The sequence below is a fragment of the Siniperca chuatsi genome, linkage group LG15, assembly GCF_020085105.1.
Source record: "Siniperca chuatsi isolate FFG_IHB_CAS linkage group LG15, ASM2008510v1, whole genome shotgun sequence".
Taxonomy (NCBI): Eukaryota; Metazoa; Chordata; class Actinopteri; order Centrarchiformes; family Sinipercidae; genus Siniperca; species Siniperca chuatsi.
In genome coordinates this window covers 2,991,866-3,010,116 of record NC_058056.1, presented here as the reverse complement: position 1 = coordinate 3,010,116, position 18,251 = coordinate 2,991,866, and the positions used below count along the sequence as shown (strand labels likewise).

Here is an 18,251-nt window from a genome sequence, read left to right as displayed (position 1 = left end):
AAAATGGTCTGAGTTTCACCTGAAACTGACCTTCTTTTGTTTCCATGATGGCCCAGTAATCAGTAATCAGGCCTATTGTTTTTATTGCACCTCCCTCATCACTGTTAAGTACCTGATTAGCATATGATTGTTATGGCTTCTTTGACACCTCTTTCAAACCAACTCTTCTCTCTACTGAGAAGAGGTTTGAAACATGAAAAGAGCCGAAACGTCTTGATTCTGAAAACAGCGTCCAGATGACTACGACTGAAACCTTTTCTACGATGGAACATTCCTGGACGAATGAGGGACTACACCGTCCTATATTACTATTACATAATTTCCTGGTTCTTTCTAAAAAAAATCTAATAAATGGCTGGGTATTTACTATGTGCACTGTCTTAGAACTTTATCTCTATTTCCTTATACGGTAGGTAGTACCAAATTACATGGAAACTTCTTTGGAAATAATATTTTTATTTCATATTTATTATATAGGAATTACAGCAGCAATAAAGTGTTACCTGAAATTGTTATAAAGTCTACACATTAGGACAAAGAAAATAAAATGGCAAATTAATGAAACAAAACAAAATAACAACAGACATAATGTTCACTGTGATGGATTTCTAATCACAAGCAACTCTCCTAGTTAATTTATATATTATATATTACTATATTAGTGAAATGAATGGAAACCAATAGCTGCCAGAAAGGTAGAAAAAACATACTCAACAATCTAAAACACTATGTTATGTTTTGGAAAATGGATGGTAGTAATTAAAAGTATACATGTTAAATGAGTTAAAATTAAAACACACTGGTGTGGTCATTTAAACAACAGCTTAAACAAATCATAAGTGCTCTTTTTGACTCATTTATTTATTGTCTTATAAGTAGAAAGAATTTGGTGTTTGTACTTATAGTAATCATGTATTTAGCTGCACTGTTCTAGTATTGTACATACCTACTAAAATGATTCGGTACAGTATGTTTTCAAATTCACACATCATATGTGAATTTGTTCAAACACAAAGCAAAGTGATCAATTTCTACTTACAAATCAGTATCCCTGATAGTGTATGCTATGAAGTTCAAAGCTCCAAACAAACTGGCGCATTATTGATTTAGGGAGATGCCAAATCCATCTGCTGTTGAAAAGTCGATGGTGAGGCACGTGGCAGGGGTGAGTGCTGCTGTCGTCTGCTTTGTTGCTGCCCAACACTCTGCTGCTGCATTGTCAGCTTGATGGTGGAGCATGTCCATGACATCTGAATACTGGATGTGTTTGGGCTTTTTTTGTCCACTAGGGTTAGGTTGAAGTCACGTTTAGCCCAGGAAGGTCAAACTAGAATTTGAAATAGCAATTGGCATTGTGCTTGATTTTTCAGAAATTGGTTAATAACCCTTCAAATAAAGGGCTGCTATTTCACTCTGATTTGTGAATGTAAAACTACTTGCTTTGAAAAGACGTGGAATATTTGAATTATGAAATTAAAACCATGTGGATCAGTATAATAATGTCAGCTAGACCATGCTAGCTTTGACAGACTACAATGAGCTCAAATTAAAAAATAAAAACAAATCAGCTCATGTTATTGAAAGGACAGTAAACTGATCCCACCCATGATATCACCACAGGACACTGTTAGCCAATGATAAGTTTGTGTACTAAATGCTCAGAATACATTGAAGAACACTGCTCAGCTGGTTTTCATATACTTTAAATCCTTAATGTGAACTTGTTAATTTATTTATTTGAACTTGTTGGGGTTGGGTGTAGAGGAAATTGCATAGATGTGTATGAAATGTAGGTCGCTAACCTTTCTTAGAATTGATTTGTTAATGGTTGTATTTTTTATTATTGACAATTTCCTGAAAAATAAGTCTTCATTTTCAAGTCACACATGTACTTACTTAAGTTGTAAAATTTTAACTTAAAGGGGTGTGAGTATGTTTACAATGTTGTGTATTGCCTGTTCTTTTTGTTTTGTAAAGATATAAATAAGACCTGAGAATTCATATGAAAAGCTGAAAAAGCTCTTACAAGTGCAGCTACATTTTCTTGCCTTAGAGGTTACAGAGGCCAAACTATCCAGTAAGGGAACAAATGATTTTATTCAGTTGAAACTAGACTGCAGCTTTAAGAAACTGCGGTGCAACAGTGTCATAAATCGTGGATGTTGGCCCCTTCTGACCCCTGCCGTATGAAGCCTCAAAAGGGAAAGACAAACAGTATACCTTTTTGTTTCACTATTCATAAAGCTCCCTTTTGTGACAAATAGTGAAATCAGCAAAGGACATCTGGAAATATGGAGACTCAAAGTGTTCAGTATTAAATAAATTAAATAAATAATCATATCAATATATACAGACAAAAGATGTAATATAAACATGAAACTGTGAAATAATTACACAGATTTTTAAAACATTGAATGAAATTAAAAAAAAAACATTTCTAAATAAAAACTGCTGGAATGAAAAAAATGTAATAAATTGTGAAAAGAAATAACATTTCACAATAATCAGCAAAGTTTTTAAAATTGATTGGATTATTTTACAATTTCTTGGCTACAATACATTGTTTGTGTTTTTATTCATATGATTATTTCTTACATTTCTTATATTATTTATTTATTTAATATTGACCACTGGCGTCTCCATATGGACAATGCTCTTGTAAGTGTCACCAAGAAATATACCATACTAGAGGACTTTTAAAGATAAAAATGTACTTGATGTAATTAATCAGTTGCATTTCTGTAATTGAGCTCAAGAAAACTGCTACACTTAAGTAAACATCAAAATGAGGCATCAAATCATTTTGTAGTGTTTAATTATCCCTTTTTTGAGAAAAATCCAGTATTTCAAGATGGTTGGTTGGTTGGTTGCATTTTACAGAAGTCCAACTCTGAGGAGTCAGGGTACAACATGGACACTGCACAATATTCCTCATGTATGGAACATGATTAGAGCAAAATATGCAGAATTTTGAAGAATAGTCACTTGTCATCATTTTAAGGGAAAAAGTCAGGAGTTAGAGGAAGTTAAATTCAGGAACAAAAGTCTGACATTAATATTGAAATTATGAGTTATTTGTTAGATTTCTGACATTATTCTCAGAACTCAGTGGCTCTAATCCTCTTCCATATACATACAACAGCAACTGTATCAGTGTCTAGCAGTATTTGTTGACTGGTTCTGCAGCATCTGTAATACCAGTGCAATTTTGAATTTAAAATGGTGATAATAGAATAATATACCAATGGTATCTTTTTTGTATTAGCCCACTGACTTCAAATTCCATATACTTTTTATTTCTGCCAACCATTCTTTAAAGCACACTAGATCTCTGAATTATGTTCTGATGTGGTTTCAGTTCAACTCGTGGAGACTTGAAACTTAGAAGTACTGTAGGTAATCCATCACATTCTTTTAATGTTGCCAGAGTTACATTATTGTTGTATGGTAATGCAATGTGTCCTTTTCAGATCAATCTACACTAACAACTGCATCACCATGCCACAAAAAAAACTTGATGTTTGCTGTGACAGATTAGCTAACACAAGCAAGTTTCAAGGCTCTGCTAATTCATTATTAAACTGTACTGAAAGAAATGAAAAGCAATAGCTGGACGACATTCAAAAAACGACAATTTGGAAAATGTTCAGCAGCAGTAATGTAAGTACTGCAAACAGGTACGGCCCTTTAATTGCATTTTGAAAGTAATGTGTATGGTTAATTTCATGTTTTGTTTCTAACAGTTGTTCTTAGCCATGTGTGGGCATGGAGCGCCAAGAGTCTGCATGTTTTCAAATCAGCAGGTGATCCTCTGACCATGTTGAAGGCGTGTTCATCCATAGATTGGAGGAAAACCTGCAGACTCTTGGGCCACTGTAGTACGTGATTGAGAACCACTGGTGTACACAGTATGCTGTCATTTTAACATGACATCAGATTACTCATGCCAACAAACTTGGGACTACTTGCGACAACAAACTACTACTCTAAATAGTCAATTGAATAGCTATAACATTACATTTTTCTTCATAGGATGTTTGACCACCTCTGAATACAATGCTAACCTAGGCACAGCAGTTATTGTTTAATCCTTGAGCAGTGGTTATCAGGGAAGCATTTTCCCTTATGGAAGTTAGTATTTTGGAATCAGTTGCCTTCAAGTTGCAATTACAGTACATGGTGGCAGAGTAAAGGAAGTACTTATTTAATCCAATGTGTTTACAGAATGTGTTAATCGGGGCAACTTGAATCTCACATTGTGATTTTCGAGATTTTTTAAATCTTAGTTGAACAGATTCTAAGCACTTATCTACCTGGATGATTCAGCATACCTCTTCTTATGGGTAAGAACTGTACGATAGACATGTAGATAGTTTCTGTGGAGTTGTTTCTAAATTTTACAGTGGTTTCTTCATTGTATTTGTAGATTTTGGTGAGCCATTTTTTACGTGTCCTTTTTTTGAGTACCTGCAACATGACTGTTATATGCAGATTCAGCATTTTTGATTTCCTTTTTTTATCTTTGAATGTTCAAATGACCTGTGTTTTGTTTATTTTTTGTAAATATTGTACAACATGTTATGTTTTGTTTATTTGATATGAAAAAGAAAAAAAACACCATTTTGTCTAGGCAATTTTTGTTGAGAATTAAAGCAAAAAGCATGAGAATTCTATGGTGTGGTGTTGGTGTGTGGATGATTTTGATTAAATATATGTTGACAAAATGATTGCTGTTTTGTTAAGAAGCATTTAATTTGAATATAATATAAAGTATCATCATTTCTCATGAAATTACTGTATATAAATTACTATACACAGATACACACAGATTCTACTCAAGTCTTCAATTTAGAAAAAGTTGAAAATTTTAAACTTATAAAGTCCATTTTACAGACGCAAACAGGAGGAGTTTGCTCCATAATCCGTTGTGTTGTTTCTGCACAATCTTAAAAAATCAGCCAACACATGGAAAGATGTCTATATTTTTTAAAAAGAGTCAATCCTTTCCTGTTAGTATCCACATGTAGGTGTTCTAAGGTGCTTCAAATCCAAAACATACTGGGCTTTGGCACAGCGTCCGCTGCCTCATCATGGCCTGACTGTTCGACTGGTTTTGGCCCCATGTGACTTGAGCGGTGGATCAATGTTGATGGCTGGATCATTGATACAATTTCTCCCCTGTTTGTGACCCAGCTGGGCTGTGGAACACAGCTCCTATGGACATGATGTCAGCCTGGTCGCTTCACTTCTTCATTATAGAGGAGATATCCAGAAACATGCTCTGAGAAAGACAAAAAGACAGCTTTGACTTAGACTATAGCTGGTGCTGGACATAAAACACACATCGCATACTCAGAATTCAGTAAAGTAAGCACCTTTCAGTATGTGTCCAATGTCATTGCTTAAATGAGTGCACCTAACATTCTTCAAGTGCACAACAGTAACTACGAAAAGTGAATGAGAACAGCCTCTTAAATGATGTGTTGTCTTTGACTTCCCTTTAGCATATGTTAAATGTTAAACAGATATGTTTAATGCGATGTTCTGTTAATTACATTACACAATAATTTGAGAGCATGAATCACTAATTAGTGCACACATCTTATTAATTTGAGAGTATGATTTTGACTCTGTAGCTATCTGTGTTTATGAAAGATTAATTATAATCTATAAAATTCATACTGAATCTAATTTATAATTATTCATTCATTCATTTGTGTTTAAATATCATTTAAGAAACTTAAATAGAAAATATTTTTATTTTTAGATGTATTTAATTTAGATTGCTTCTTATAGTTGACATTTATATATGTTTATACTTTTTTTAATTTATCTGATCTCATACAAAAAAATATTACTTTGTAAAAGTCAGTGTTGTCACTTCTGTGCACTGTCTGTAATGCCAGCACATTGCCTCTCTTCTGTTGTTTTGCTTTTCAAATGGCCTCTCATTTGTTTGGCCTCCTATCAGAAGTGAAGGGCTGAATTATGTGAAATAACTTCAGAACAGTTTGATTTCTTCTCGTTACTTCCACTGAGAACATGGATAGAGGCTGCCAATTTGTCACTATTGGGCATTGTCCAGATCAACAAAAATGAGGGATCTCTCTCTCTTTCTATCTTCAAAACACCACTTCATCTCTTCTGCTGTCTCTTACGACTTTCTCTTTGACTCCTCTTCATCAGTAACTGTTTATCAAATCTTTTTGGCTATCATATTGGGTATTTTGGCCAAACTTAGTAGACTTAACTTCATAACTTTACCAGTGATCAAGCTTCAGAGTAACTTTTTTTTCCTTTTACTTATAATAATCCAGCAGAAGCTTTATGTTTTATAAATATAACTGATAAAGACTATTATGCTCTAGACAACAACGACAGATGAAACCCAGGTTGGGGATAAGCTGCTCCCAGATTGTCAGGTGTACTCATGTCCTTTGTAACTTTGCCTTTGATGTTCTGGACTGACATGAGACAATCTCTGCTCTTTACTTGCCATTGACATTCTACGGCCTCCGGCAGGCGGCATCATGGGCATGTCTCCCTGCAGGGAGCCCAGTTCATCCGACTCCTCTGACGTATGTAAGGAAGGGCTTGTGGAGCCACTGATGGAGGACAAGCTCTCAGATGGTAGCCTGATCATGAAGCTGGTCTTCCTGGGGTTAGGGATCAGGACCTCACTCGCCATTGACTCCCTTCGCTCGTCCTCATCCAGGTCTCTGTTAGTGCTGGGCCTTAAGGTGCTAGTGGACAGCAGAGCTTCCAAATGGCTGGGGTGAGGGTGTTCTCCGTCATGGGCATTCTCATGATGGCTTGTTGTACTTCCCTCCATATTGGACGCAGCAGAAGCCCAGGCTGGATGGTGGTCCACAATGGCTGTGTGGACCTCTGGACCTTCATGGGTTTGGGGAGCTTGGATTGCACAGTTCTGGCCAAACCTTGGTGGCATCCTAGGTTGGGGGCAGATATAGCTGGTCTGACTGTGTCCCAGATGAGCCAAGCTGTTGTGTCTCGTTGCGTCCTGGTTGGCTTTGAGCCCAGTGTTGTAATGAGGTGGCTTCATGTCCGCCTCTGGAATCACTTTGAAGGTCTGAGTCAAAGGCCCGTTGTGAGGTGATACATTGCTCATTACACAGAGGTGTGGTATGGATGCCTTCTTCTTGGACTTGTAAATCAAACTGTCATCTTCCGTGTACCTCTCACCATAAAGTGTCTGTTTGATTTTCCTGATGCCCAGGTGGGATATTTCCAAAATGTTGAGGAAAAGTGACACACCAGCAATGGCAATCATGAAGACCATGAAGATGGTCTTCTCTGTGGGCCTGGAGATGTAACAGTCTACACTGTTGGGGCAAGGCAGCCTCTCACACTTATAGAGTGGCTCCAGTTGGACACCATAGAGTATATACTGGCCCAGGATGAAGCAGACCTCCACCACAGACCGTGTAAGGATATGGATGATGTAGGTTCTCAACAAAGAGCCTCTGAGAGGAGCCTTTTTCACCTTCCTCTGCTCGTCCAGCCTCCTCAGCTCCCTCTCCATGCGCTTATGTTCGCCCAACGCCAACTCAGTCTCATCCAGCTCCTCCTTCAGCTGGGCTCGTCTGCGGTGGCGCTCCTTCTCCAGTGCTCTGATGCAGTAGAGGGCATGGCCCATGTAGACCAGTGAGGGAGCAGAGACAAAGATGACCTGCAGGACCCAGAAGCGAATGAGGGAGATTGGAAAGGCACGATCGTAACAAACCGTCTTGCAGCCGGGCTGGTCAGTGTTGCAGACAAACTCGGACTGCTCGTCGTCCCATACATCCTCAGTGGCTGCACCCAGGATCAGCATGCGGAAGATGAAGAGTATGGTAAGCCAGATCTTGCCCACAATGGTGGAATGAATGTGGACCTCTTCTAGGATGCTGCCCAGCAGGTTCCAGTCACCCATGGTCAGCTTCTCACCACTTCACTGCCACATGTCCTCAAACTGTGGAGACACAGCATGCACATACAACACATTACTCTCACAAAGCTGGACTACATATTAGTTATGTTTTCACTATGAAATTGTAAAGGAAAGCTACAGTTTATTACAACTTGGGTTATATTTTTTATAGCACGGGCCATCAGTTCGATGGGTTATGACTGTACTCACTAAAGTGATTACTGAGATCTCGGGACACAGCAACAATACTAAAAATAAATGTAATGAGGCAAGAAACACAAGCTCTCAGATGATCAGACAGGTTACAAACAAAGTGACAGTTTAGCCAGATTAACTATTATGTCCTTTGGAGGTAAAGCCGAAAATGGGTGCAGCAGTAATGTCACTCATAATTCCCCACTGCACGGGAAAATGCACCATTGCCAGAAAGTTGGGTTGTAAGCTGTTATGGATATTTACAATAGACAGTTTGCGATGTAATTTTACCATATGCATTTGTTTTCTCTTCCAAATAAATTTAGCTAATATGGGGGTTTGTTTACAACCTCTCTGAACGTCAGACTGCTTGTGTTTATTGCACCTCTTTTTAGAGATGCTGCAGCGCTCCAAGATCTCAGGAATTACTTTGGTGAGTACAGTGTTAACTGACCATTATCCTTTTAAGAATAAAGCTGGTGTTATTCTATATTTTTAAAATCCTGTGAAAAGACCAAAATCAACAATGTGTTTTAGTCCATTTTCTGTCCTTCCTACCCTGTCTGTGGCTCATCAGCCTCAAGCCCATTGGTTGCTACTGATTTTTTAAAAACAGCTCACAAATATATAGTTTCATTTGTTTTTATGGTAATTTCCTAAAACAGCTGTCCTCTGTAGTTTAACAAACATAACTGACACACGAGGAAATAGTGCATTTGCTGGGGACTATGGATTAATCCACATTTGGTGCTCTAGTGTATTTCCGGCAGCATGTTGGATTGAGTCAAAATAAAGTACAGTGTGTTCAGGGTAATGAAGGAACATGTCACCCAGTGCAACAGTGTGGGTCACAGATGTGTTTTTAATAGTTTTTGGACAACAAACAATGGAGCCCTATGGCACAAAGCAATAAAATATATCAGGCTTTAGATACACACACAATACTTGTTTATAGGATACATTCATTGTTAGTTTGAATGGGCACATGGGCTTTGATGACAAGAAGAAAAATGCAAAATATCACCAGAATCAAAAACATTTACACTGAAAATGTATTGAGATATATACTGGACCAATCACCAAAATGAGCGGGGTGTAAGGCTGCTGGAAACTTCCAAACATTGCAAACAGCTATTTCAGTGAGATGAACTAGATATGTTATTTAAACATGGCTAGAATTTGAAAGCTGCTTTGTTTTATCATTTTTGAAATTGCAGTGAACACTGACCTCCTAGCAAGTGGTGTCAGGTGTAGCAGGGTTCATGTTGGTGTCTTACTGAAGGAGATAACTGTTTTGTACAGCCTACGTAAAAAATTAGCCCTGTCCCAAGCAAATGTCTGGTCATACCAAAGAGAAGAAGAGAGAAGCCAAACTCTGGTTTGGCATTGTGATGCAATTTATTTACAACAAAGTGTAATTGCAATTGCATATGAAATGCCTATAATAGGGAAATACCACCCTAAAACAGAATTTAGATGTACATTGTTTTGGAATAAAATGCTATGAAAACAAATAATGCCCTAAGCTAGAAAATGAAAACTTGTCATCAAGTGTCATCAGATGACACTTTCTGAGAAAGTGAAATAGTGGTTAAGTTTTTGGGCTTTTGTTTTATATATTCAATCAAAAGAGTTTGATTTGAATATAGAGCTTCCACTATACCCCAGTATTTTACCGTGGCTGCTGTCATAGAGCTCTAGCATTTGTTTCATTAGTCTATGGTGCAGCTTCAAAAGTCATTTCAAATGTGTCATTGACCTTGACCAACACCTAATTTTAGGTTTACATTCACCCGACAACCCATGATACAGAGGCATTCACGCACAAAATAAATCTGAGCTGCGGGGTACCATAGAAATAACATGCAAATTCTATTTTATGGTGGATTTTCCCTTCTATAAGTATGCAAATAAAATACACCAAGTGTAGTCTAATTTTCTGTTGGAAGGTCAGAAATTTAGCTGGAACCATTACTTTCTTTTTACACTGAAAAAAATAAATAAAAGTATGACAATTTCTATTTAGACCTTCTGAGAAAACTATTTTACATTAGTCATTCAGGGACCAATGTGTTGCACACTTTTGGGAGCATGACATTACACCAAATGACTCAATGTTCAATGTATCAACAATTTCAGCAGCACTTACATATCACTGGTATGGGTTTCTTCTTTGCCTCTTGATGCACTTCATTGTGTTTATATAAGCATCCTAGGAATTGACTGCATCTGTATGGCTACCCCATGGAGGTGTTTGGTGGTCCTCTTGTGCCAGTCCCAAACTCCAGTCCACATCCCTCTGCTCTCCTCTGTCTTTGTCTTTCTGTGTATTTGTGTGTGCTGTGGCTGCCTGTGTGTTGAGAGTGTTCTTCCGTGTTACATGCAGGGTTCACAGGATGTGACCATCGATCGCCTCCCGACGGGACAATGCCCCCCCCTTTCTCCCACGCCAGCAGTGCCAACTCCAATCATTGCCATCAATATCACCTCTCTGACAGAGAGGTGATATTTGTTTATGGTTGGTCTTTCACACAGGGCGTGCTTCTGCTGCCCTCAACATAAAGATGTAACTGAGCCAACAGGGAGGCCTTAACATTTAAGTTCAACTCAGTTCACCTATCAAATGTGGATAATGTGGTTTAATTGATCATGTCCTACCTGCTATCTTACACACAGCTTTTAATTTGAGATGTGGGGGTTATGCATGTGAGTCAACATACATGCATGACTGCCTGGCATCCCTACTGTGTAAATTCAATCCAATCAGGTGCAGGGACATTGTAAAAGTCTTCATGTGAAAATTACTCAATAGTGTAAAAAAGAAACACTCCCACATGAAGATCATGGTAGGACCTGGAGATTACTTTTGGCATAATTTGGATTATAGTTAAAGCTGCTCCAGTTATTGTTAACTAGCTGGTGAATGTAGTAGAGCATTTAGCCAGAAGAGCCAAATATTTTAATCAGGAGTTGGTGGAGACCAAAAACAGACTAGAAGCTGAACTAATCAGTTGTGTATGGTGTAATGAGCAGGTAAAATCTTGAGGAAGCATGGCATCTCCTTCCTTTGCTCTGCGGACAATTCCCAGCTTTACCTCCCACTAAAATGACACAGCCCTCAGCCATTGCAGCTTCTATTTGACTGTTTCCAGGACATTAAAGACTGATGTCCCAACACTTCTTGATGCTAAATGAACTGAAAACTGAGGTGGTTCTCTTGTCCCTTGTGAATCCACCAGCATACTGTGTGCGAAGCTCGGCCCACTGTCATCCTTTGTGAAACCCTATGCAAAAAACCTTGGTATGATTTTTGACTCTGCACTTAAATTTGACAAACAGATGTTGGGATTCAGGTAGGGCAGGTTTGGTTATTGGCAAACTTTTAAAGATATTTATGAATAGTAATAGAATTATTAATATTATCAAAATTATTAATTTGGATTAATAATTACAGGGCACTACCCTGGGATCAGGGACCAATAACCAAACATGAAAAACAGTCTCAAAGGTGTCTGTCCACTTAAAAAATTCTTTGCTGAGAGATGACAAGACATGACACATACACAAGACCACAAGTCGATCTTCAATCAAGGTAGATTTAATATTATTAGTATTACAAGAAATACTCAAAGAACCAAGAAAAGCTTAACGTATATATACTATTCTAGAAATTGACCTTTGACCTTAGTTGGGGCAACGCTTCTTGGTTATCTTCAAAACATATTTATCTCACTTTCCTGGACCCCCCAAGACACATCTGGAAACTCTTTTTCATTGGGGCCCTGTCCTTTACGTTACCTCATAACATGTCATTCCTAACCCTGGAGCCCCATAATGTTCCAAACAGATGTGGACTCACACATGCAACTTCAACATGGATTGACCGATATTTAACCTAACATTTATTAAGTACTATCTTACATAATAATGGTGGACAGTAAAGGGTGAATCCCCAACCAAAACTCAGTAGTGACGCTGTCTGCCCCCCGACCACTTAAATTAATATAACCAAAAGTTAACAGAAGAGGAGTTATACATAAAAACCTAAACAAAAACACTGAAATAGCACAACAAAATAGGAGAATTAAATGTGGACTCTTAAACATCAGATCTCTGTCATCTAAAGCTGTACTAGTGAATGATTTAAAATCAGATTATTTAAAATCAGACTTATTTTGTCTTACTGAAACCTGGCTGGGTCATGAAGAATATAAATGTATCCACTCCTCCCAGGCATATTAATGCTCACATTCCCTGAGGCACCGGCTGAGGAGGTGGAGTTGCAGCCATCTTCAACTCAAGCCTATTAATCAAACCTAAACTAAATTATAACTCATTCGAAAGCCTTGTTCTTAGTCTTTCACACCCAATCTGGAAAACACGACAGCCAATTCCATTTGTCATAGTGTACCGTACTCCTGGTCCTTATTCTAAATTTTTTTCTGAATTCTCAGAGTTTTAATCAAGTTTAGTCCTTAAAACAGATAAAGTAATTATTGTAGGTTATTTCGATATTCATGTGGGTGTCGATAATGATAGCTTCAGTACTGCGTTTATCTCATTAGATTCAGTTGGCTTCTGTCAGAGTGTACATAAAGCCACTCACTGTTTTAACCACACCCTCGACCTTGTTCTGATATATGGCATTGAAATTGAACATTTAATAGTCTTTCCACAAAATCCTTCATTATCGGGCCATTATTTAATAACTTTTGAACTCCTGTTACTGGATTACATGCCATTAGGCAAAAACTCCTACTCTAGATGTCTATCTGATAGTGCTGTAGCTTAATTTAAGGAAGCGACTCCATCTGCATTTAATTCAATGCTATGTCTCAATATAACAGGGGACTCCTATGCTATTTTCACTCCCAAATTGACCATCTTGTTGATAGTGCTGCAGGCTCACTGCGAACGACACTCGATTCTGTCGCCCCTCTAAAAAAGAAGATAATAAGACAAAGAAGGTTAGCGCCATAGTACAACCTCCAAACCTACAAATGAAAGCAAACACTGCGAAAACTTGAAAGCAAATGGCGTTCCAACAACCTGGAAGAATCTCGTTTAGTCTGGCAAGATAGTCTTAAAACCCTCCGTATTGCCAGAGCAGCCTACTTACTACTCATTATTAATAGAGGAAAATAAGAACAACCTCAGGTGTCTTTTCAGCACTGTAGCCAGGCTGACAGATAATCACAGCTCTATTGAGCCATGTTCCTATAGCCCTCAGTAGTAACGACTTCATGAGATACTTTAATAATAAAATTTTAGCTATTAGAGAAAAAATTCATCATGTCCTGCCCTCAACTGGTACCGATTTATCTTCAAACACAAGAACCTTAGAAACAACTGTAAGACCTGATATATATTTTGACTGTTTTGCTCCTATCGACCTTCTTCAACTGACTTCAATGATTAATTCACCTAAACCATCAACCTGTCCATTAGACTCCATTCCTACTAGGCTGCTTAAGACATTTTACCCTTAGTTAGCGCTTTACTGGATATGATCAATCTGTCTTTATTAAAAGGCTATGTACCACAGTCCTTTACAGTAGCTCTAATTAAACCTCTTCTTAAAAAGGCCACTCTTGATCCAGGGGTTTCAGCCAACTATAGACCTATATCTAACCTTCCCTTTCTCTCTAAGATCCTTGAGAAAGCAGTCACCAATCAGTTGTGTGACTTTCTACAGAACAATAGTTTATTTGAGGAGTTTCAGTCAGGATTTAGAGTGCATCATAACACAGAGACAGCACTGCTGAAAATAACAAATGACCTTCTAATTGCATCAGATAATGGACTTGTCTCTGTACACTTATCTCTGTACTTGTCTTGTTAGACCGACACCATTGACTATCACATCCTATTACAGAGACTGGAACATTCAGTTGGCGTTAAAGGAACCACACTAAGCTGGTTTAAATCCCATCTATCAGGTCGATCTCAGTTTGTACATGTTAACAGTGAGTCCTCCATGCATGCCAAAGTTTGTCACGGAGTTCTACAAGGTTCTGTGCTTGGACTGATTCTATTATATATGCTTCCTTTAGGCAACATTATTAGGAAACAGTCTGTAAACTTTCATTGTTATGCGGCTGATACCCAGTTATATCTATTGATCAAGCCAGATGAAACCAACCAGTTAGCTAAAATTCAAGCATGCCTTAAGGACATAAAAACCTGGATGACCTGCAATTTTCTGATGTTAAACTCTAACAAAACTGAAGTTATTGTACTTGGCCCCAAACACCTCTGAGACACATTATCTAAATACATAGTTGCTCTAGATGGCATTGCCTTGGCCTCCAGCACCACTGTAAGGAACCTCAGAGTTATCTTTGATCAGGATTTATCCTTTAACACCCACATGAAAGAAACTTCAAGGACTGCCTTCTTTCACCTATGTAACATCGCAAAAATCAGGCACATCCTGTCTCAAAATGATGCTGAAAAACGAGTCCATGCATCTGTTACTTCTAGACTGGATTATTGAAATTCAAATTAAGAGTAGACTTAAGACTTTCCTCTTTGATAAAGCTTATAGTTAGGGCTAGCTTGGGTGAGTCCTGAACCATCCCTTAGTTATGCTGCTATTGGCCTAGACTGCTCCCTCTGCATCTGTATGCATTTTTATCCCATTACTGCAAGTTACTAACTTTACATCTTCCGTCTCCCGTAGTTCTGTGCTTTTTCGTCTCTCTCCTCTCTCCTTCTGTCACTTTCAGCAGGTATTTCTACCTCCAGAGCTGCAGAGACTGGATCTGTGGTTGTGTTTCTGCTCGACAACTGCTACTACAATTGTTACTATTATTATCATTATTACTCCTATCACTGTTATTATTATTTTATTAATATTAATATAACCACTACCATTACATTATCATTATTTTAAAATTCTACGTGGAATTTGCATTGTGCCCCCCTTCTTGCAACCCAACCAGCAGCGGTGGGTAGCCACCCACCCTGAGTCTGGTTCTGCCCAAGGTTTCTGCGTCTTAAAGGAAGTTTTTCCTTGGCACTGTCGCCAAGTGCTTACTCATGGTGGGATTTGTTGGGTCTCTTTAAATAATATTATAAGTATGGTCTAGACCTGCTCTATAGGAAAAGTGCAATGAGATAACTTCTGTTAGGAATTGGTGTTATATAAACAAATAAAAAAATTTAAATAAATAATAAATTGGATTATCGGGCGGAGTCCTCTCAGGCTTGGGTACTGATGTGGCCGGGTCCACGCTGTCGTCGGGTTCAACGGTGAAACTGTTCCTTCGGAAGGCAGCGGAGGAAGCAGTAGGCGTCTTTCAGTGGGGAGAGAGAGAGGCTCAGCGGCCACCTTTCTCTCCATGAAGAAATGGTAAATCCGTGTCTTCCTTCTGCAGGCAAAGATTGTTATGTGGATTATAACAATCAGGATCCAAAAGGTGTTTCAGCAAACAAACAACAGTCTGTTGCTCATCCAGCAAGTTAAGACCTTCCTGGGGAAATAAAAGTTCAATGTTGAGTGTCTCCTGTAGTAACCAGAGTTACAGTGGAAAGACAGTGAACGGTCTCTGTGCCAGGATTTCCTGCACTGTTTGGTGGCTCGTGTTTAGATTCAACTGAGATCTCTCGTCTAAGTGTGAATTAACGGCTGGTGGAGATTTGGCACTGTTTTAATGTTTGGCCTTTGTTTTCCATTCAAACCTATTATTCAAGGCTTTACTTTTTCCAAGTGGGTCCTTGTCTTTGTTCTCCACATGTGGTGAGGCTCAACACAGATAAACTCTGTGATGAGAGGCAGTTTTTTCCAACTGCGAGCCTTAGCCAAAGTCAAACCCTTCTTTTCATTCCAAGATTGTGAAAAAGTAATCCATGCTTTTATTACCGCTCCTTGTACATGGAAGCCAGTCAGACCTCACTCTCACATCTGCAGTATATGCAGAACGCTGCTGCAAGGTTTTTAACTGCAAGCGTGAGCATATTTCCCATCTCGGCTTTTAAATGTATCTAAATTGCTATCATTTTATCTTGCTCTCTGCCTGGGTATGTGCATGATTTGTTGTTGATTGCTGCTCTGCAACTCTGCACTTTGATTAGCCCATGTTGTTTTAAATGTGGTATGGAAATAAATTTGACTTGAGTTGACTAATATAATTTAGACTAGAATGCACTGCTAAATAACAGTTGAGTTTGCAGAGAACATATAGTGAATACTGACACTATCCTGGTCAGGGAGGCCCACAGACCCCCTCCCTTAGTGCACAGAGTAATGCAATAGTTCATATTACTGGCTTGATTGGAGAGCCCTGGTGCTTGGCTGCATAAAATGACCAGCTGTGCCTGGAGGGCCTTTAATTAGGTTTCCATCGTGCTCTGACAGAGTCAATGGAGCATTGATTTGATTTTCCCTTCAGAAGCTGCGGCTGTGGTCGCTGAGGCCAAATGTCAGATGTCACACCAGGATCATTGGGTTTACACAACCAACGGCTGCTTCATCAGGAGCTCCACCCATGCCCTAAATGACAGCTGAGCAGCTAGGGCGGGACTTTGTCCAGTCTGTCTGTTTGTTGACACCAGACCTCAACTCACCCACATGTTGGTCTTAACATCCTTGTTAGGACTTTCAATTTATTTAGTATCCCCCATCTTACCTAGCAACTAATGGCATTTACAATGTGGTATTGCTACTTTTACTTTTAGGTACCTTGTGGAGTTTTTGACTAGTAGCACCATGGAGTGATGTCTTTATGGGTCACTCCCGATTTGTTTATTGCTTACCTTTACTATTCTATTCAAATCTTAATCACTGAATTAGCTATTTTGAAGTACCCCTCCACTCAAAAATGTGTTTTGCTTATTGTATCATCACTTAGATGTTTGACCTTCACTGTGCAGAATTTGTTTTCACATTCATCTGCTGAAGGAGGAAGGTTTCTCTGTGCTCTCCTTAAATCTGAGTTTAAGACATACGTACCAGCAGAATCACAACTTGTTTCAAACCCAATTATGGTCCAGTTTACATCTTACACAAGTGTGATGTGGAAACTTGAAGCCTCCATTGCACGTACACTGAGAATGTACTGAAGTAGGAGACATCTTGTGTCTGGTAGTTAAACTTTTGAAAAGAACAATATTTGCATATTCATAAATTCTGGATTTTTTAATGAGGGAGCAGGAGCTGATATAATTTTAAGGATTTTTAAGAAGGTAATTGAACTTTTTTTTGGAAAAACCATATTAGACACTAATTATTATTCCAAGCAGATTATTTATTGTATGTCTCAAAATATCTCTGGAGGGGATCTTTAAGGATAAGTCAACTGAAGTATAAACAAAATACTACTGTACTGCTTTCTAAGGCTACATGGTGAACTCAGTGCTGTACCTTAAGTTGCAATTCCTCAAATGGCCGCTAAATGCTGGCTTCAAAAATAGTAATGACTGCAGAGGATCCTATTCAAAATGTCACAACTTTTTTCACAAGAATTGCAGATATTTTGACATGTCATAGCAGTAAAATTACTAATTAATGGTAACAGCGATCCATTCAGATACACCAGCTCCAGGGTCCTGGTTTTGTATATGCTGACTCATTGATATAACTTTCCATACCTTTCGTTAATGATATTAATTACACACTGTACAGCTGTGACGAGTCAAAACGTTTGTTGTGAAAAGGGGCTATAGTTAACTTAAAGGGCCATTTCACGCCAAAGGAAAAACTCTCACTTACAGTACCTCTGGGGTATCAAGTCAACATGATGATGTTGACAGTTTTTAATGATAAGTGTCAACAAAGACATGTGAATTGTTCACTCACCTGAGGCTTTAATTCACAAACAAAACAATGATATGTATTGTAAGACCCATTCCGACTGCAATTTTAATGTAATATATGTCATTTATTGGTCCTGCTGTAGATTGTAAGGAGGTAGTTATTATTGTAGGGCCAAAATGTTATACAGTATCATTAACATTAGTATAAGACTCAGGAGTTAGTGATATTATCAGAAATTATGACGTCCAGAAATGAAACCAATTTGACCATTTTCCTAGAGAACATTCGGCATTATTCTGCGACATTTCTCTGAATCACCTGTTTGGGGCGGAGCTTATAAGCTAACTTCATCATACATCTGGCTTAGCT

The 18,251-nt window shown here is 38.3% G+C and overlaps 1 protein-coding gene across 2 annotated transcripts in view; it reads right to left on the bottom strand.

The window, feature by feature from the left end:
- Window positions 1-56: 56 nt before the first annotated feature.
- The window catches only part of LOC122862121 (gap junction alpha-10 protein-like), a 39,278-nt gene continuing 21,083 nt past the window's right edge, over window positions 57-18,251 (bottom strand). Inside the window, exons 1-3 of one of the 2 annotated variants that reach the window (XM_044167382.1) lie at window positions 10,275-10,461; window positions 6,497-7,972; window positions 57-5,281 (exon numbers count right to left, since the gene is read on the bottom strand). In XM_044167382.1, the coding sequence (XP_044023317.1) occupies window positions 5,243-5,281; window positions 6,497-7,933 (1,476 nt within the window). In that variant the 5' untranslated portion in view covers window positions 7,934-7,972; window positions 10,275-10,461 and the 3' untranslated portion in view covers window positions 57-5,242. Of the gene's footprint in view, window positions 5,282-6,496; window positions 7,973-10,274; window positions 10,462-18,251 lie in introns of those variants that run through there. The other variant, XM_044167383.1, reaches the window with a different exon arrangement.